This window comes from Rhea americana, unplaced genomic scaffold (genome assembly GCF_003343005.1).
Source record: "Rhea americana isolate MKP2758 unplaced genomic scaffold, rheAme1 scaffold_119, whole genome shotgun sequence".
Taxonomy (NCBI): domain Eukaryota; kingdom Metazoa; phylum Chordata; class Aves; order Rheiformes; family Rheidae; genus Rhea; species Rhea americana.
The window spans coordinates 2,108,892-2,128,419 of NW_028185250.1; the positions used below are offsets into that span (position 1 = coordinate 2,108,892).

The 19,528-nt window shown below is 41.5% G+C and overlaps 1 protein-coding gene across 1 annotated transcript in view; it reads left to right on the plus strand.

The window, feature by feature from the left end:
• Positions 1-19,528, plus strand: part of GLP1R (glucagon like peptide 1 receptor) — a gene marked incomplete at its 5' end in the record, with an annotated part of 85,981 nt that overhangs the window by 14,042 nt on the left and 52,411 nt on the right. Inside the window, 2 exons of the mRNA XM_085320785.1 lie at positions 15,090-15,186; positions 16,511-16,621. Coding sequence (XP_085176911.1) covers positions 15,090-15,186; positions 16,511-16,621 — 208 coding nt within the window. The remainder of the gene's footprint in view (positions 1-15,089; positions 15,187-16,510; positions 16,622-19,528) is intronic.

The window sequence follows — 19,528 nt, forward strand, 5'->3', positions numbered from 1 at the left end:
TAGCAATATTGTGAAAGGTTGAATTGACATTCGATGTCACTAGTAAGTGCATCGAATGCACCATTACCAAAAGGCTGAAGAAGATCCAATTTAACTACTGCTAATCAACATGATATCAAGAAAAAACAGTGTGGTGTGTTTTTTGACATCTGTCCCATGTGTTAAGGTATATCGTAGTAGTTTTTGTTTTGTAAGGTTATTTCCTTTAGGGAAGCTTACTTGCCTGATTAAGTCAACTTGGACCATAAAYAAGCTACAAATTCAATACTCAAGGTAATCAATCATAGTAGGAGCTTTCCTAAGGGTGTAACTGACTCTATGTCACTGAAGTCTTCAAGTCAGGGTTAGATGTAGATCTGAATGGCAACTCCTGGTTAAATTAGCATGTGAGATTGCAGAAGTTACTGTGAGGCTCCAGAAGATGTTATTCTAAACCTAGACAGGCTGGAGAAAGGGCTTCTCCTTGTTGAACTTCATGAGGTTCCTCTCTGCCCCTAAGTCCTGCATTTGGGGAGATAGAGCCCCAGGCACCTGCACAGGCTAGTGGCTGACCAGCAGCAGAGCTGCTTTGCAGAGGAAGACCTGGGGGTCCTGGCAGACAAGTTGACCATGAACCAGCAGTGTGGCTTTGCAGCAAAGAAGGCCAATGGTATCCTGGGGTGCATTAGGAAGAACACTGCCAGCAGGTTGCGGGAAGTAATCCTCCCCCTCTACTCAGGCCTGTGAGATCACATCTGGAGTACTGTGTCCAATTCTGGGCTCCTCAATGAGAGAGATGGAGCTATGGGAATGAGTCCAGCAGAGGGCTGCTAAAATGATTAAGGGACTGGAGCAACTTTCATATGAGGGAAGGCTGAGAGAGCTGGGACTCTTTGTAGAGAAGAGAAGACTGAGTGAGGGGAGATCTTAGCAATGTGTATAAGTAACAGAAGGGAGGGTGTAAAGACTCCTTTCAGTGGTGCCCAGTGATGGGATGAGAGGCAACGAGCACAAACACACACAGGAAATCCTGTCTGAACATGAGGAAAAGCTTTTTGAGTGTAGAGATGAGTGAGCACTGGACCAGATTGCCTGGAGAGGCTGTGGAGTCTCCATCCTTGGAGATGTTCAGAAGCTGTCTAGACAGGTTTCAGGGCAACATGCTCTATGTGACTCTGCTTGAGCAGGGGCATTGGACAGGATGATCTCTAAAGTTCCCTTCCACCCTCAGCTTATGCAAGAGGCTGATGAGATCATCATCATTTTTTCTTCTGGCCTCAAGGTGCTGTTACAGGCAAAACAATTTCAGTTCGGGGAATTTCAATAAACTTACTGTGAATCAGGTATTGAAAATCAAAGATGATGAACAATTGGACTTGATTTCTTCTTCCCCCTCCTAGTCTCAGCTCCCTTGTTCTCACCTTATGTTACTCAGTCCCTCCAAACTGCTTCAGCAAGGTGGTGAGTGGCAAAGGAGTAGGTCCACTGCCCTGGTGTAGGTCCTCCGTGGGCCTCTTGGGTATGCCTCCTTGGGCACAGAGTACCTCCTTGCAAGAGTGTCCCCAACAATGTCCYCCTTTCTCCTTTGTGTCACCTCTCATGTCTTCTGTGTCTCCTCACATCTTTCCTTTTTGTATCTCCTCCTGTGTTGTCTTTGGTGCATCCTCACGTTCCTCCTTCAGTATTTTCTGCCCCTAGCAGCTGCTGAGTTTTCTTGAATAGCTTTCACCATATGCTTCTCTAGTTAAATTTTGGCATGCAGTAGCCCATTTTCATCTGTTTCAGAGCGGGGTGTTTCATGACCTCCTGCCAACAGGGCACCCTGCAGCCCATGGCTACCAAAAACCCTGCTGTTTATGCCCAGTACATTCCACCTCTTGCATCTCTTAAATGCACATTAAGAACCATTTRAATATACATCCATTTGAAACTCTACTTTTAATGCCATCACAGTCTTGACATACRCTTATTATAAATTCTACCCTTCCAGACCGTAGAGACTGACATTATAATGTGTTCATACATGCCATAAAACTTCACCCTTCACTCCTGGTAACCAGATTATTGGGATTAATATTGTCACAGTCTGTATGTGTGCCTCCCAAACTGGACCCCTTGTCCCTGTGGTGGTTTGAATATTCACTGTACTTTACTATACAAGCAAATGACTAAGATAGTGTGAGTAACAAGTAGCACCACCCTTGGAGGTGCCAGTAGTTTCATGACTGATTGCTATAGGGCTTCATCCAGACCTGAATTGGGTGGTGAACAGTAGTCACTTGATGTAGTGAGGGCATTTCTTATTTGAGGAGTAAAATAATGCACCAAGCAGCTTTGCCTTCCCTGGGGCACAGTCCATGTCCTGTGGCAGCATTAGTTGAGCTCTGACCTTTTCCAGCACTGGTGATTCTTCACAACTTGAGATCCATGAAGGGCTTTCTGTCCTGCTTCCCCATATCCTTCCCTTCTTGCTTCAGGAACAAATTCTTGTGTGTAAGGGAAGAGCATGGATAACTTTCAGCCCTTCTTCTTGATGCTTTCTTTTTTTTTTTTTTTTATTTTTTTTTTTTTTTTTTTTTTTTTTTTTTTTTTTTTCTCCCAAGGTTGACTGTACTACTGGATTCTCTGCACTGTCCTTGGCCATGCTGCTAATCTCATGGCTGTCTTCTGGCAGGCTCCCCCAGYGTACATATAGGTTACACCTTGACCTTGAGCTGTCCTATCAGCTTATCAGGCAATACTGGACAGTGTATTAGTAACCTAGTGCTTAGGTTAGATGGTGCTTTTGGACGATGACAATAGTGATCCCTGCCTTTTGGGGTTCCTTCCTCCTTGTCTGTAAGCATGCTCTAGCTGATTACCTCCTTTTTCTCCCAGACCCTCCACAAGGGTATCTGGTCTGGGGGACTGGGCCTCTGCTCTGCATATTCCTCCATCAGCTGAGCCTGAAGGCAGCCTCCTTTGCGCAGGGAGGAAAAGACTTTATGTCCCGTAATAAAGTCGCTGCTATTTAACTTGCCAAATTTTTTCTCTGGCKTCTTCTCTGTGAAGCTACTCTGTTCCTACAAGTGACGCTTGATTTAAAGTTAATGTCAGATACGAAAAATGTGGCTGTGAAACTACTAACATGGAACTAATGGAATGATTTTAATTCCTTTAAGTGACCTATCCATTTTCAGCTGTGAGTGGTTATTACTGCATGGTCACTGCTTCCCTCAGTGCATTGAAAATTGAAGATGAGGGAGGGAAAGCTTTGTGTGCAACTTAAACTATCCATTTTGGCAAAGGATAGAGATTCAGCCTGAGGGGCAGCTCTCTGTTCTGTGTTTCCATTTGTYCAGGCTGGACAACTTTCTTGAGCAACCCTTCTTCCGTTGTTGCTGTCTTCAGACATGTTTCCTCTTTCTTTTGATGMTCTCCCCAAAGAAATGGGGGAAGTGTCTGTCCACTCTGTGTTAATGCTAACACAGTCACAGCTCATTTCTGTAGCTTAAACCACAGAAGCTTTTTTAGCTCCATTCACCTCTGTAGGGATACAGATAACTTGGGAAGGAAAGAGGGACYGAGGAAGAGGGAGGCTTATTTCTGTGGAGGGTTGTGACCACATTGTTGTATCAGGCTGCTGCCACAGCAGACTTGCAGAGCTGAAGGCTGTGCTATCTCCCAAAAGTAAAGCAGTAAGCTCAGGCCCCAGGACCAGTAAGGATCCTGAAAAAGGAAAATCCACCAGTTTCCTGAATATCAGGAAAGTAATGTCATAAGGCTGCTACTGGCAGATCAAAACCTGCTAGGAAGTGGCCTGAGGATAGGGACAAGCTTTGGAGGTTACTCCTTGCGCGCAGGTTCCTCTGCCACGCTGCTGCTGGGARGCAGAAGCACGGCCAGTGCCCTGGATTGCCTTGCATGACCTCTGTGTAGAGGCTCTGCTGGTGATTTAACCTGTGCATCTACTGCCAGGACCTCTGGGCAGAGTATGGGCTGAGCATAAGTGTCTGAACACTGCGTATGCGAGGTTAACGTGGCTGTGTGAGCGCAGCGGAGGAAAGAACATAGAGGAACTGGGAGAACAGCAAACTGAGGCATACAAGCTACCGAACTGAGTTGGAGGCTACTTAATATTTTGATTAGATAAGAAGCAAAATGAACAGGGAGAGAGAATTGAGGAAACTGCTGTTTGTTTGTCTAAGACTTGCAGTGGAAAATGCCTGATRGCCCAATGCTGACTGTTGAAAGAAATGCATTTGAGTATTGGTTTTAATTAAAATTCTTAAACTGCAGAACCCCCTGAGATCAAGAAAAGGGATTACTGAAGCAAGCTCTCAGGATTAAGCATACAAATGGAATTTGATTCTAACAAGCTGGATTCAATACTGGAGYTGAGTTAAATTGTCAAATTTGTTCTCAGTCATCAGATTTATACTGAAAAGAATCAGCATAAATATTAAGGATGTAGAAAACAGCTTTCTGTCTGGTGTAGTGCTTTTGGAATGGACAATGCCAGTCAAATCTATCATTTTAATAGTATCATAATATAAAATACTACTGTTTAAACCATAATCTTAATGACAATTAGAAAATGCTTATTTCTGTACTGTAGCTAAATCTTTTTTAACCTCCTTCATCCTCAAATAATTTCTTCTATAATTCATACTGGTTCAATAGTGTTGTTTGTAAATTATTGTGCATTGCTATTGAACTTAATCTCATGGAATTTACCTGATATCTCCCACTATGGAAATTCCAGAAGAAGTTGTAGGACTCATAGTTAAGCTCAAAGAGGCAGAAGAATTTTTTTATTTTATGAAGATCTGTATCTTGTACACACACAGCTGTCCTGGTGCTAACTTCAGAGAACCGATCATATTGTCGTCTCCTTGAACACATTAGAATAAGAGAAACAGGACCAGAACTCTCAAGTCTCTTTATTTTGGTTACCCACTTGCTGTAACATTTAGCACTTCCTGTAATGTTTTTATTCTGCCATGTTTTGAGCATAAACAAACTTAGCCTCCTTATCTTACTTTTTGAAAGGGGCATTTTGGCTCATCCAGATAGATGAAATCTATCTGAGATGATTTGTATGGTAATAGTGTGGTTCATAATTTGCTTTGCAGTGTTGGAGTAAGGAAAGTGATTTGATTTGACTTGCCTGTATTTCTGTAATCTATTTCCCTGGCAGAGGGACTGTAGAAAAACTGGGAAGTAGGCCTGTTCTAGATAAGCTTTGACAGTTACTTCTGCCTGTGGAAAGGGAGAGGAGGAGGGGTATTTTCTGATCCTGTCAAAGCAGGAAAAAAAAGTGGTAGCATAACATTGTTACTGTGAAACACCTAACAGCCAAGAATTGCTCGGGATCCTAAATTCTAAGTCTTCAGACTTTCTAGTCCTATGGAAATCTTTAAAAAGCATCAGTCTCTTATTAAAGATACAGAAAAAGTAGTGAGGAAAAGATTAAAATCACTTAAGGTATTAATAAACGATTCTGTTTTTAATAGCTTTCATTCCTGGGACCTAAAACTAAAGATGTCTTTAGGTGAATACTGTCTGATTGTAATTTTAARTATTATTGAAGATGGTGATAACTGTCCTTATGGAAGGAAAAGTTGGAAAGTTTAGGTTTTGAATTGGAGCTGCTGTTTTATTTTTGCCCTGAAAGAGGCTGAATTGGCCTCCACAAATAAAAGTCAGCATAAAACAGTGCAGAGATCCAAAAAAGTATTGCAGCGTTCATACCTGGTGTTGTCTTTCTGCGAAGTGACACAAGCAAAAATCAAGCAAAGCATACAGTCTTGTTACCTGCTCCAAGACCTCACAAATATAGACTATTGGCAAGTTAAGATGATGCTTTCAAGGATGCTGTTGCTGTGGGGAGCACTGTCAGACTTTTAGCTCTTGCAGCTTATATGCTCTATTGATCCTGGTGTCCAAGGACTGCAAGATTTTTCCATCAAATTTTGGAGGAAATAACATGAAGATCATCCAGTATGAACTTAACTTCAGGCAAGTTGGTTTGGTCCTTGTCTGTGGGTCTGTATTACTTCTGCCTGTTTTCCATGACCAGAATGGGGTCCATGGGCAGCATATCTGTACGCTTTTTTCCTTTTGGCTTATGACTTTTTCCTTGTTCTCCATATTAGACCAAGTTAAGATGTGATCCTTTATGCAATGTTATTCCTGTCTTGTTTCTGACAAATAAGGCACTTGGAATATAACCCATGGCAGCTGTATAGGTTAGATGCTGAAAAGTAAAACTTTATGCTGGCTGTAAAACACTACGCTGCATCCAAATAAATGTCAACTSTACTGTAATACTGCAAAGATGTTGGTATATGGGTTCTGTCCTATCYAAATGTGATACGATAGACCCATGTCGTCACTGTCTTATGCCAAGGTATACCTGTGCCTTTTCTTTTACTTAATGTTTGGAAGGAAAACAGGAAATTTCCAAAAAGTGAGCTTCAATGGTAGAATTTTTCTTCTCTGCTCCATTCTCAAATGTGTCTTAAATGTTGATTGAAAAATCCAGCAACTTGCAAAGGTGTGACATATGACTGCCTTGACAGAGGGATGGCTGGGAGGGAAAGAGGATTATTATCAAATGGGACAGTGGACCTTGAGCCACTGTGCTTGGCATTTGTTAAAACCAAATTAAAACACTGCCTTCAACTGGAACTGTAAAAGCCATATAGATTTAATTGCATTCTCTAGCAATTGCTAAACAATAATAGATGCAGAACCCATAAAATTATATATCCGAGATTTTTTTTTAAATAGCTTTGTGATGATTATTTCCATATCATATCCTTCATCTTTTTAGATTGAAGAACTAAGTTTGTTTTCTCTGTTTGAGAAACTGAGCAAGCAACAGTGCTATATTTTTAACTGGGAATGTGTTTAGTGAGAGAGAGGTTTGTGAAAGTTTGTGTGTGTGTGTGTGTGTGTGTGTGTATATATATATATATATATATTTTTTTTTTCCCCTTGCTGTTGAGCTTATCATAGGGGTAACAGGCTGGTGACCAAGTTCACATTGCTGTTTAGGGTATGTGATTCTGCAAAAATAGCTGGGACTCTGCACTTTGATTTTTGATTCTGCACCACAGTTTTTGAGAAGAGAGCAAGTGGCTGTTATACAAACAGGAAGGAAAACCTGAGCTAAACCAAATTCCCTGAGATGCTCAAATGGGAAARGTGAAAATACTCTGAAGGTTTCTTGCCCAGTGAAAATACAGAAGGTTATCCAAAGCAAAGCAGTGTTCTTGCAGTCCCTGGGGTTGTGGTGAAGGTTTTTTCCTCTGKTTTTTGAGGAAATCCTCTTCCCTGGAGCTTGGAACCCCACGTGTTGCAGTTCCACTGCCCTATGTGTGACCAGCTCTATAGGGCTGCATGCTCTGTCCATCTCCGTGTCCAGAGCTCAGCCTGCTCTGGGACTGGACTGTTACTGGCTTTTTAAATGCACTTGGCTCTTTAAGTACGTATTTAACTAATTTAATTAGATTTTAAACCACAATGAAAGGAGTTAAAACTCCAACTTTGACAGATGATCTTTGCTTTGTTTTACCTCAGCAGCTCATCAGAGACCTTCAGGTTGAGTCAGTTGCTCTAAAATAGGCACCTAGTGTTGTTTGAAAGCTTGTACAGTGTTCAAGACCCTGCATATGGGACTAGCAGATGTGACACAGCGTAGGGGGAATTTGTACCTACCTGCAGCTGTGCTCGGAGACAAAGCACACATCTAGCAACAGTAGGTGCCTACTCATAGGCATGAATTCCACCATAAATCTCTTCTAGTTCTAGCAACCCCTTTCTCTTCCTCACTGTCCCTGTACTCACTGTTGCGATGGTAAAATTATAGTATTTTTAATGGAAGGCTGAGTTCCTCTTCCAAGAACATGCACTACATTTTGTTTCTAAAGCCATGAGGGTAGGTCTCAACAGCTTCTCATCTTCAGCTTTGTAGGTTCCCCTGCTGCCTCAGCACCACTAAACTTTGTTACTGTTCTTTCCTTAGCGTTCCTAGAGCTGCACCTGCATCTGGAAATGCGATTTAAACTCTTCATGCTGCTGTTTTGCCTGYTCTATGTATAATGGTGTCAATACTAAGTCCTCTTCTGAAGAGCACTTTACAAACCTTATCTTTAGATCTGCAAAGCACAGTAAAATCTCTTCGTACAGAAGTCCTGTGATAACAATTGAATTCTCAAGAGTGCTGGCACATTGTGTTTCCTGCTAAAATTGCAAGGTTGTTCTCTGTTCTCAGTTTGGTAGTTGTTTTTTGAATCTTACATTTTTCTTTTGTTTCTCTGCATAGTTACTCAGTAGTTTCTTGTCATGTTTATGACTGGCTCATGCAATAAGTCGTTGGCAGCAACACTTAGCAGAACAGATGAAAGGAGTTGTAGTGAAAATAACATTTACTGGTAACAACAGCTGTCAGACTAAACATGTGCTTGTTTCAGCTGTGAGCATACTGATGTGGATCCTGTAGAGACCACAGAAACCTCCATCCAGGCTGAGAGGGCTGTTCACGGGGCAGAAGGAAATTCTGCATGTAACTGCTTATCCCAGGCCTGTCCACCATTGCAGATAGAGATAACAGAATATCCCCTCAAACTTAAGTTTGTAGGCCAAGTAAACTGAAAATTTGGTACAGGAGCTTAATTTATGTCTCTAGAAGATAATGCTTAGTTCTGCAGCATGCTGAAATATTAGGCAGTACTTTATTCTCTTGATTTTAAGATCATATACTATGCAAGCTGGCTTAGATACTTTTAAAAAAATTGCTTTGACATCATGCCTTTGAATGCCAAATATTTTGCCTTGATCCAGAAAATGACAGAGGCCAGCAGATATTCTTCTCACTGGAACGTGTCTTGTAAAAATGAAAATTTTAGGGAGGGAAAGAGAAGACTGCAGTTGGGTTTTAAAACAGGAATAAAGCATCACAGGACAGACTTGAGAGGTTTGGCCCCACAGTGAAACAGTGAAACCCTGAACTTTGTGGTCAGTGCTGACAAATTCACCTGCACAGAGCTTATCTAGTTGGAGTGATTTGTGGAACAAGTCATCTGAATGGGGAGCTGCTTCCACCAAGTCAACTGAAATACTTGGAGTAGGAATATGCTTCCAATCACTTTTGTTTTTGTTCTTTAAGACACGTTGCTGAAAGACTCCAGATGGAAACATTCAGTATTTGGAAACCTGCAGTTCTGAGCCTCTTCAGAAGTGCATACTTGCATTATATTTTTTCCTTAATCTAGCAAGAGTCAGCCTTAAAAGAATGGTGGGTGGTGATTAGTGTTCTCTGCCCCTTTGGTGTTGGGTTCAYTTGGGACTGAGCATGTTCAACACTCTGTTCTGAAGCTGTGCAGATGTGCAAAAGAGGAAAAAAAATGTGTAATGTCAGGCCAGAATGAGGGACCATGTGGTGCAGTGGTTAGTTTCACCTGGGAGAGAGGAATCCTGACAGCAAGCCTCTGTTTAAAAAATAGAAGAAAAAAGAAGTATATTTATACATATTCCTATCCTGGATGGGAGTGCCCTTTATTCTTCAGGGTGCTCTTCAGGCAGGCTGGAATGTGTTTTTGAAGCTGCTCGGGCAGAGGATGAAATGGAGCTGGGATCTTGTATGCTCCTGGCAAGTTACAGAAAGCGCAGGACTGGAGGCCTGCTCTGAAACTGGGATGAGCACCTCTGAAGAGGCAGGTGGACAGATGTCTCTTCTCTGCGTTGATCAGGTTTAAGTGCCTCATGAGTGCTTGCTCTGACAGCTTTGCATTCAAAAGCTTGAAGGCATGGAACTTCAGGTCTCAATCTTGAAGCAGACAAGGCAAAGGGATAGATGGACAGAAGAGAGGCATCTCCAGGGTTAGAGAGCTGTTGAACCTTGTTTTCAAAACTTCYCTTTATTCAAGCCTGGTGATTTCCCTTCTTCTTGAAGGTCTGGTCCTAAGTGCTAAGCTGCTGCAGCTTAGGAGGAAACTCAGCTGGCAAACACAGCCAGGGAGTTTGTGGCAGGAGCTAGAAGTGTCTTTGTGGGAGCTCATCAGCTACTGCTTCTCACTGGCAGGGAGGATGCTGAGAGGGCTTTTTGTAAAGCTCTTGAGCTACTGAAGTCATTGGTTCATTAGTAACCAAGGAACAGAAGTGTTTACAGGAAAAGCTCCTGGAAGCTGGCAGTAGATTTTTTTTTTTTTTTTCCCTTCCCGGAGGGGGCAAAGGCTGTTTTGATCGCCTCTCTTTCTTTTTTTTTTTTTCTCCTTTTTTTTCTCCTTCCTGAAGGATGAGGGATTTGTCCAGAGTGGTCCAACTACTGATGAAGTATCTTGTAAAATATGACTTTGGAGGCATAATGAATGTCATATTATCCTATCAGTCAAGCAGCTTTGAAGAAGGGACTAAGAATAATGCTTTTATCTCAAAGGGTCATTTAGTCTTGCATAATGTATAATGACTACATTGAACTCAATATTGAAATTGCACTGTGTAATATAGAAAGAAAGGAGATAATAAATATGGAAATCTGGGGGATGCTAGATATCACAGGCATGATCTCATCTTATGATCTCTTGGAAACCTATTGCTCAAGTATCTTAAATGATACCTCTCCTGTCCAGTCTGTATTGGAGGCAATACTAACTTTTGATGCATCTCCTCCTTTGACAGGCTCCCCACACCATTCAGTTGAGCTTGAAACCTCTGAAACTTAGAAGTTGTCCTTCCTCAGAGAAGGGAGGGGGTCTCATCCCAGTAAATACATGGTGATAGCAGCAAAGCTTTCAGAGGTGCCAGTGCTGTGCTCTGCCCCTTTTAGGCTGTGAACTGGGGACAAAACTGACCTGTAAACTGAAGCCTATTTCCATACCATACATAGAATAAAACTGTGAGGTGCCTAACTTAGCTTCCACTTAATGTTGTTTTTTCTGATGCAGCCCCTTAGTTTATGTTGACATACCTGACCTTTCAACGGATCTTTATTACAGAAGAAAGATTTAAAATTCAGAATAAACATAACTAGTAATGTTGCAGCAATGTTGCTATCTTGAAAGTAGCTGCTGTCCTGATTTGAAGCAGAATAACATTAAAATAATGTGCTGTGTTGGCCTTACTTATCAAAAGGGGCAGTGAAATTTATAACTAACTCAGTGCTCCCCAGCTGTAAACATAATCCGAACCCTCCTTTCATGAAGTAGCTCTGTCATCATTCCTGTCTGAAGCAAGAATACCAAGGACATACCAAATTGTGGTTCAGTGCCAGGTTGCCTAGCTTTTGCTTCCAAAGACTACGATTAGCATTTGGGAGGTCCTAGCTGCAGTATCACATTAAGTCCTTAGTGGCAAATTGAAGTCTTGCATGTCCTAGAATGGTAAAGGCATGAGAAAGCTGTGAGAGAAGCTTCCCATAAAATAGGGATAAGAAGTATGAGAGTTTCCCGTGCTCTCTCCTGTGTAAGGCCTTTTATGTGCCAGGAGGAGAGGAAGGAAGGTAATCCTAGGAGATACCAGCTGTGCCTGAAGGTCTGAGAAATCTCCTTTCCACTCTGAATGATGCAGCTTCATGGTGGATTTCATCTGTTCTGAGCCTCCTGCACCACTCTGCCTGCTCAGATTAGAACAGCACTTTCTGAGCAAGGATCACCTTCATCTGCATAGATGCCATTTCCTGGCACAGCAGGAATAGTTTCCAAGATGTTGAAAAGTAATTAAAAGTCTTCCCTTTACAGTAGACTCTATGAAGACAAATGACACCTATAGAAAGAGGCTTTCCTATAAAAGTGTTAAGGATTTCTAAAGAATTCTGTCTTCAGACATTGAATGAACTAATTTATCACTAGAGATTAATTACACTTAATTATATAGCTAAAGTGAAAGGCTCCCAGTCTGTCTGCTCTTGCCTGTCTTAATTTTCCTGCATCCATTTTATGCCACCTAGGCTGTACCAGTACTCACCTCCTTAATGTCCTTCATCCCTTCTTGCCTTTTCCACCTTAACCATGTTATCCATGTTTCCACCCTCTTCTCCTCCCCCCCTATAATATATCTCCATCACAGCAAGACTATTAGTGCTTTTTCTTCTATAGGTATGTACAGCTGAAAAGCAACAGCAAAAAAATGCAAAAAAAAAAAAAACAAAAAAAACAAAAAAACCAAAAAACCCCCTAGTGCTTACAAAAATGTCCTGTTTTTAATGTTTTTTGCATTGCGTTTGCTCCAAATTCTCTGCACTGACCCAGGGACCTTGTCTTCATATACACGCATTTAGTGCTCTAATGTTGCAGAAGTAATTAAATCACTTTTCAAGAATATATGGTGTCTCCTATTTGAGTAACAACTCACATTGCAAATCTGTGATGCTATGTAGCTAGCGACTGTAGTTCACCTTGCCCAAAATCTCTGGGAAGTCAGAATTAGCATACATTAAAATCAAATTTAAGTTAATCTGTCTGATAACAAAATGTAATATTTAGCTGAGGCAGAGAATAAACTGTTGAATAAAGAGAACAAATTATGTAGCTCTGGGATTTGTATTTGATTGTCTTATTACAACAGGCTATAGATAACAGAAACGTGTCTACCAAATCAGTCATCCTCCCAAAAAGGCATATCTAATTATTTTACTATTATGGCTTGCTAATCTCCTTGTTAGAGTTGTCTTACCACATTATGAGAAACCAATATAAATAGAATGTTTCTACTTTTTCATTAAATGGAGGGATAGAAGCTTTCTTTTCCTAAGATGTAATTAGAGCTGGTTGTACCTGAGTTCTTGCAGACAATAGATAAAAACTTGATTGGGGGAGGGGAAGGGGGGACTCTTTTAAAGGCTTGTTCATTCCAAAAGAGCTAATTTTCTTAGTACAAACATTAAGATTGTGGAGGTGTTTATACAGATGTTTCATTTAAAAATTGAAGACTATCTTGCTTTTCATCTTTTAAATAATGTATAAGGCTGAATTTGGTTTGATTTGACTGAGGTGGCCATCTGTGTGTGAGCAACAATTGCTCTTTTGGTTAGGTATGTGACGTTTAGTAGCTTCACAAGTTACACTAGATGATAATTTTGCAAGAATTCATCCTAAAATTGCTCCTTTTAATCCACACTTTAAGATGTTAACGTGATGATGAGAAAGGAAAGCAGTACTATTTAATTTGAAAAGCTAGCCTTGCAAAGTGAAGAATTTTTAAATGATGCATGACCTGAAGGTTACTTTGTCAAGGTTATTTGGCAGAAACTTAAGTTTGCAGTCTCTTTGTTCTCTCCATTTTCCTGTCCATTCCTTACTCAAGCTACAGGGATCTGTGGGTGGCATTTTAGTTTTGGAGGTTGTAGGCTTTCCCCCCACATGTACCCCTAATTCAAGCAGCACTGTTGTCTTTCTCCTTCAGGTGTGTCGAGCACAGATCACTACAGTGGRGGTTTGTGTTTCAGTAGGCACATGGGGTTGCAATTCAGTAGGATATATTAATTTTTACATGAGGGATTTTGGTACAGGCAAGTCTTGGCAGCATTTACGGGCAAAGATGACACTGGACTGGAATGATTTAAATCAGCGAGACAAGGGTCAGCTTTTCAAAGGTCTACAGGCTTGTGCTTGTTCTCACTTCAGTGGGAGCTGGCTAAATCCTTCTGAAATTCTGGCCACGAGGCTCTAGCTGCCATCACGAGTTGCACGTGAATGTATGCAGCTAACATTCCCTAAATGCAACACAGATCTACCAAATGTTATAGCTCTCACGATATGTTCAAGAGCATCTTTGTGATTAAGCACAATGATTTAATCCAGGCAGAAGCGTGATGTATATGGCTTTCCTTTTCAACCATTCTCTTTTTGAGCTGGAAGGATACAAGAGAAGAAGGAGGACTTAAAAGATCTGCAGTCCAGAGATGCTGGCTCTACTACTCTTCTTCAAAATCAGAGCAATTTCACTGGAGTCTTTTAAAGTTGCGTTGGTTATAGTGAACAGCATCCAGTCTGGCATTTCTTGAAATGCAGAATATTTTTTAAAAGATGCTTTGATTTTAAAACAATCCTTCCCAGTTCTCAGTTTCTTCCTCACCCTCTGAAAAGGTTTAACAGCACAAATGGGGGGGGGGGGGGGGGGGAGGAAGAAAGCAGTTGAAGCTGTGAGGATGAAATTACAGGGATTATTAACCCTCATGCTTCACTTCATAAAATGATCAACAGCTGATGTTAAATGACTTTTCATTCATGCAGCATTTGTGTTGTATCATTAGGTTCATGCTGTTGATTTTATCTCTTCGAGACACCAGTGCTAGGCCTTTCTCTGAAAAAGTGTGCTGAGTTAGCAGCCTTATTGATTGCTTACACCCCGGTAATCCTTACGTTYGTAACTTAGTTTATATGAATGAGGGGAGGAGAGAGGAGGTTTGGAGTTTATTCGCTTAAATGTGGCAGGTGAGCTGGGCCCCTGTGAGCCAGGGYGTGCAGGCAAGAGCTGAGTAAGAAGCCAGTGCTAAATTCTGTGGTTTAATGATAGCTAATTTCCTTGGTGATCAGATAGACTTTGTACGTACCTTTTTATTTATTTATCTCCCTCCTTCCCTCGCTCCCTTGGGACAGTTGATGGTGGACTCTGCGGTCTGTCGGACTGGAGAGGTCCCTGCCCTTTCTGCGGCTTCAGGGGAAACGGGCTGGTGTTCATGGGAGGAGAGCTGAGCTGTGAAAGCTTTCATCTGCGCTGTGGAAGTGTACTTGAGAGATACTGGCTGAAGACAGTGAGTTAATTTGGTCTCATTCATGGGATAACAGAAGTTTTGCTGTTGGAAAGAAACCCTCTACTAAGAGGACTTGCTGCTGTTCCTGTTCTTTCACGGGATAATAAATCATGCAATTAAGGCGTGTTTGAGAGAGCAAGGCTAATTTAGCTGGGGTTTTATTGAGGACACAGAATAGTTTTTCAGTTCCTCATAGTGCAAACAAAGATTTCTTTGGCTATGACGAGGCAAATACATAGCAGCGTCTCGCTTCCCTTTATAAACCGTGTTGTTTAGGCAGGTGGGAGGACGACAACCAACAAGCCCAGTTAGGCTGCGTGCAAAACACACAGTTTTTGTTCAGAATGTCTGAGACTTGTGATTTCCCTTTCAGAGCTCAGATGGGTCGCTTTCTGGGGTTATGCAGAAGTGGAAGGAGTATCAGCTCCAATGCCTGAAATACTTGTACGAGGCACCCCTCGTTGCGTCAGGTAAGCCTGCTTGGTAGGGGTAGATGTTATGAATCTTTAAAATGTCTGATAACAGTGGGAAAGAAGTGATTGTGAACTTGAAAGCATTTCTGCAGCTTACTTTCCGATCCATTTCTTCTTCCATTCTTTTCAGCCTACTGTCTGTGTGTCACGGTCTTTCCCCTGCTAAGGGGAAGCATTTTTTTAGAAAAACTTCACTGTGAAGCTGTTCCACTCTAGGTCCAGAGTGGCAGCTGGTGGCTCCAGTGTATCCAAACAGCACTYGAGTATAATATGCCTGCAACTTTTGTAGGATCAGAGTTTGGAGCAAGCACAGATGTTACTTAGTAGGGGGATCTGTTGTGGGATCGTGGAAAACTTAGGACTGTGCTGTTTACATCAACCTAGCAGCATGCGGACCCTACGGGCAGTGTGAATTGCTTTGAGCATTGTATAACCCTGGAAGGGCTAAAAAGGTGCTGAAGTGAAATGGGAATGGAGCTTGCCTTAACAGCTGAGCTGCTGTAATGAGATGAGAGCAGCTGCGGTGTGCTCAGCATCGTCGTGTTTGGAGGACGCTGGTGACTTGTCGATGACACCACTGGGCACAGCGCAGCCCGTCCTATGCTTCACTGCTTTTGTGACACACTGAAAGAGATGTGATGGGTCTGAAGTTGTCCGTGAATAATTATTTCAAAACTGTTAGTTTTCCTTCTCTTAACAATATTCTTACTGCAGAGGGAGAGCGCTATGGCTCACGACAGCAATGGCAGGGAAACATTCATCTCCCTCCGCTCCATTATCCTGTTGAGCGGTTGAGTGCTGCCCTCTAAGAATGACAGTTTCATAAATCTGAGGTTGAAGTATGCTTATGTTGATTAAGTTGTAATGCAGAGTTATAGATCCATCAACAAAATACCCACACACATCTATCTGTTAGGTTAGACTTCCCAACAGCTGACTGTGAGCTGATTCTTGGGAATGATTATCTACAGTATTCATAGAAAAAATAATTTTAAAATGAACTGAGACATAAAAGGGTGCAAAAGGGAAAAGACAGAAATGAGAAGAAAGTCCTGCATTGCCTTTAATGTCSCTTGGTTTAGTCAAAGATCCCAGACTGCTCTTTGTCCCCTTTTCAACTCTCCTGTTGCATAGGGATAAGCAAGACTGACTTTTCTTGTCCAAAAGAGTTTAACTCCAAATCAAAGCTTAATTGCATACTGCTATTATGGCTTATACACACATGTCCTTGTTTCCTTTTATCTTCCACTCTTCAGAGTTTTCCTCCTGGCAGTAATAGTACAAGCACTGGGGTGACTTTCCCTTCTCTCTCTCTCTGCAGAAGGCAAGTTCTGCAACCGGACTTTTGACAATTATGCCTGCTGGCCTGATGGACTACCTGGCACCTACGTGAACGTGAGCTGCCCCTGGTACCTCCCCTGGGCTAACACAGGTAAGAGCTTTTCCTTATCAGCACAGCTTTAAACCAGCCCTGTTTTACTTATGCAACCATTGCATGGATAGAAGGGCTTCAAACAGCAGCAAGTGCAGTCAGTTCTCTGCAATATAGCAATAGTAACAGGGCTTGATATGATGCACTCTATCTCCATTTAGCAGGAGGAAATAAGAGGGGAGATTGTTTTTAAGGAAAGGGTTATATTTAGTTTGGATTTTTGCACTCATCTGCTTTTGCTGCTTAAAAAGTAGTGACTAATCAAATAATACCTTGATGCTTTCTGGAGATTATCTAATGGTAGTAACAGTGTATTTTGAAAATGTAGATAAAAGTAGTAAAGCTAGAAATCAGGCCTTCCTACAATGCATAAACACAGTAAAAGTACTTTGTACTGCTTTCTYTGCTTTATGCAAATTCCTGGGCCTAGAACTATTTTGGTTATGTTATTTGTCAGAATGCTGCAAGATGAAGGTATGGTCAGTGGTTGCAGAGGCTTTTCTCTAAAAGATAGAAYGCCACCACTGGAGATTTTACACCCTGGTGCATACTGACTCCACTTAAAGATAATGTGTATTACACCGTTTCATCTGGTATTCTTCCACTGAACCTCCAGTTACTTGCAGGATTCGTCCTTTGTGAAAACCTTTCTCAGTTTTGAAGTCGGAATGTTGCAGTTTATTAACTACCTGCTTTGATAATCTGTTCTAGCACTTAACTGTTCTATTTAAGTGGGAGAGATGCTTGGAAATGTTTAAATTCAGTTACGGTGTGTGGGGAAAAAAGTATCAGGTAAACTGTGACCCTTTAATTTTCTGGCTAGCTTTAAGCTTGTGGAGGGAAGAGGCAGGTAAAAGTCTCAAACAGAATTGCTGTCTGGCTTGCTATTTTCACTTTTACCTGTGTATCCCTTATATGAACAGTTAAGGACACTTGCTTAACAGGGACATTAGTGGCATGGCAGGGAAGGAAATTCTCTTTCAGGGGGAGTTATTCTGCTGCATTCTTCTTGCCCTGGTACCCCAGCAGGACAGTGCTGTTTTGTTACCCACTTCTGTCTTGCCAGCTTTTGTAAATGACCTATATAGTTTGGTATTTCTCCTACTCCTCTCTTGTGTGTGTTTCTCTCTAAACCTATTTACTTGCAATCTTTAAGCCTCTATACACACAGTTATTGATTTCTAATTGCACTTGAAACTATCACTGCTGGAGAGAGCCAAGCTTTAACACAATACTGCAGATTAATAAATTATTGGAATGTGCAGTATTTTTCATACTYTTGGAAATAAAAAAAATTATCCTGAAAACCAAGTGTTTATTTCAATGAAAATAGCAGCATTTTGTATAACCTTAGAGTTTTCTAGGGAGGATCACAAAATATTTTCAGAAAGCAATTAAACCTATGAACTTGTTCTCTTGCTGTGCATATTCTTCAATCTATATTTTGCCAATGAGGAAAAAGAATGGAACAAGGTGTTCTTTCCTTCTCTAACATAAAGYGAGAAATTTGTGTCAATACCAAGTATGCAATTTAGGAGCCCGAATTCCCATGACCTGATACTATTTCATGACATCTTGTGGAGTCGTGTTCAAGGTTAAATGCTAATAGACTGCTAGAATGGAGAGGGTAACATCTTTATAATGGAAAATCAAAAGCACTGTGCCCCCACTGTATCTTACAGTAATCATTAACTCGTGCATATTTCATACTCTTGCTTAGCACCCTACTTAGAATTTAAAGATTCTAACACTGCTGGTTGCAGAACTTCTATCTCTTCACATAATAAACATGGAGAAAATGAAAGATGAATGCTTGTTTGCAAAGTATCTTTAATATATCTTTGTATGTTATTAAGTATGAAGGGCTTCAACCAAGCTTACTCGTTTAAGACTGCTATTGATTGGTGGTCAAGTTCTCAACTGCATAATAAATTCCTTGGGGACTTCATACCCTGCGTAGAAGTCCCCTGAGGAATAAATCCAAACACTTAAAACTGCTGTTCATGATGAGGGTACTGAAATGGAGGAAGCGTTAAGTGCGAGTCTCTTATGATCTGGAAATTCCCAAGAAAGCTTACAAGAGGTTGAAGCAGGAGCAGGTGACCCAGGAGGAATATAGGGACACTATCTGAGTGCCRTGGGATGGGGTTAGGAAAATCCAAACCCAGTTGGAATTGAATCCAAGGGAATAAGAAGGGCTTCCAAAAGGGATATCAACAGCAAAAGCAGGAGAAGAGAAATTGTGGGGCCCCTGCTGAATGGGACAGGGGACCTGGTGACAAAGGACACAGACTGAAGCACTCAATGCCTTTTTCATCATTGTCTTTACTGGTAAGATTTACCATCAAGAATCTCAGTCCCATGAGTGCAGTGGGAAAGGCTGGAGCAAGGAATATTTATCCTTGGTGAAGGAGGATCAGATCAGGAAACATTTAAGCAAACTGGACAAATAAAAGTCCCTGGGACCTGATGCATTACACCCACGAGTGCTGCAGGAGCTGCCCAACATCATTGCAAAGCTACTCTCAATTATCTTTGAAAGGTCATGGCCATCAGAGCAGGTTGCTGAGAGCAGAAAGACAGAAAATGCCATTCCTATCTTCTAGTAAAGCAAGGAGGATCTTGGGAACAAAATGCTGATCAGCCTCACCTTGATCCCTGGGAAGGTGATGGAGCAAATAAACCATTTTCAAATATATGATGGACAAGCAAGTGATTGAGAGTAGTCAAATGGATTTASAGAGGTGAAATCAAGCCTGATTMAYYWKAKAKSSMTMTMWRRTKAGATACCTGGCTTGCTGGGTGAGGGAAGAGCAGTGGATGTTATCCTGACTTCAGTAAAGCTTTAGACACTGTCTCCCATACCTTCCTCAGACCAATTGAAGTACAGACTAGATAAGCAGACAG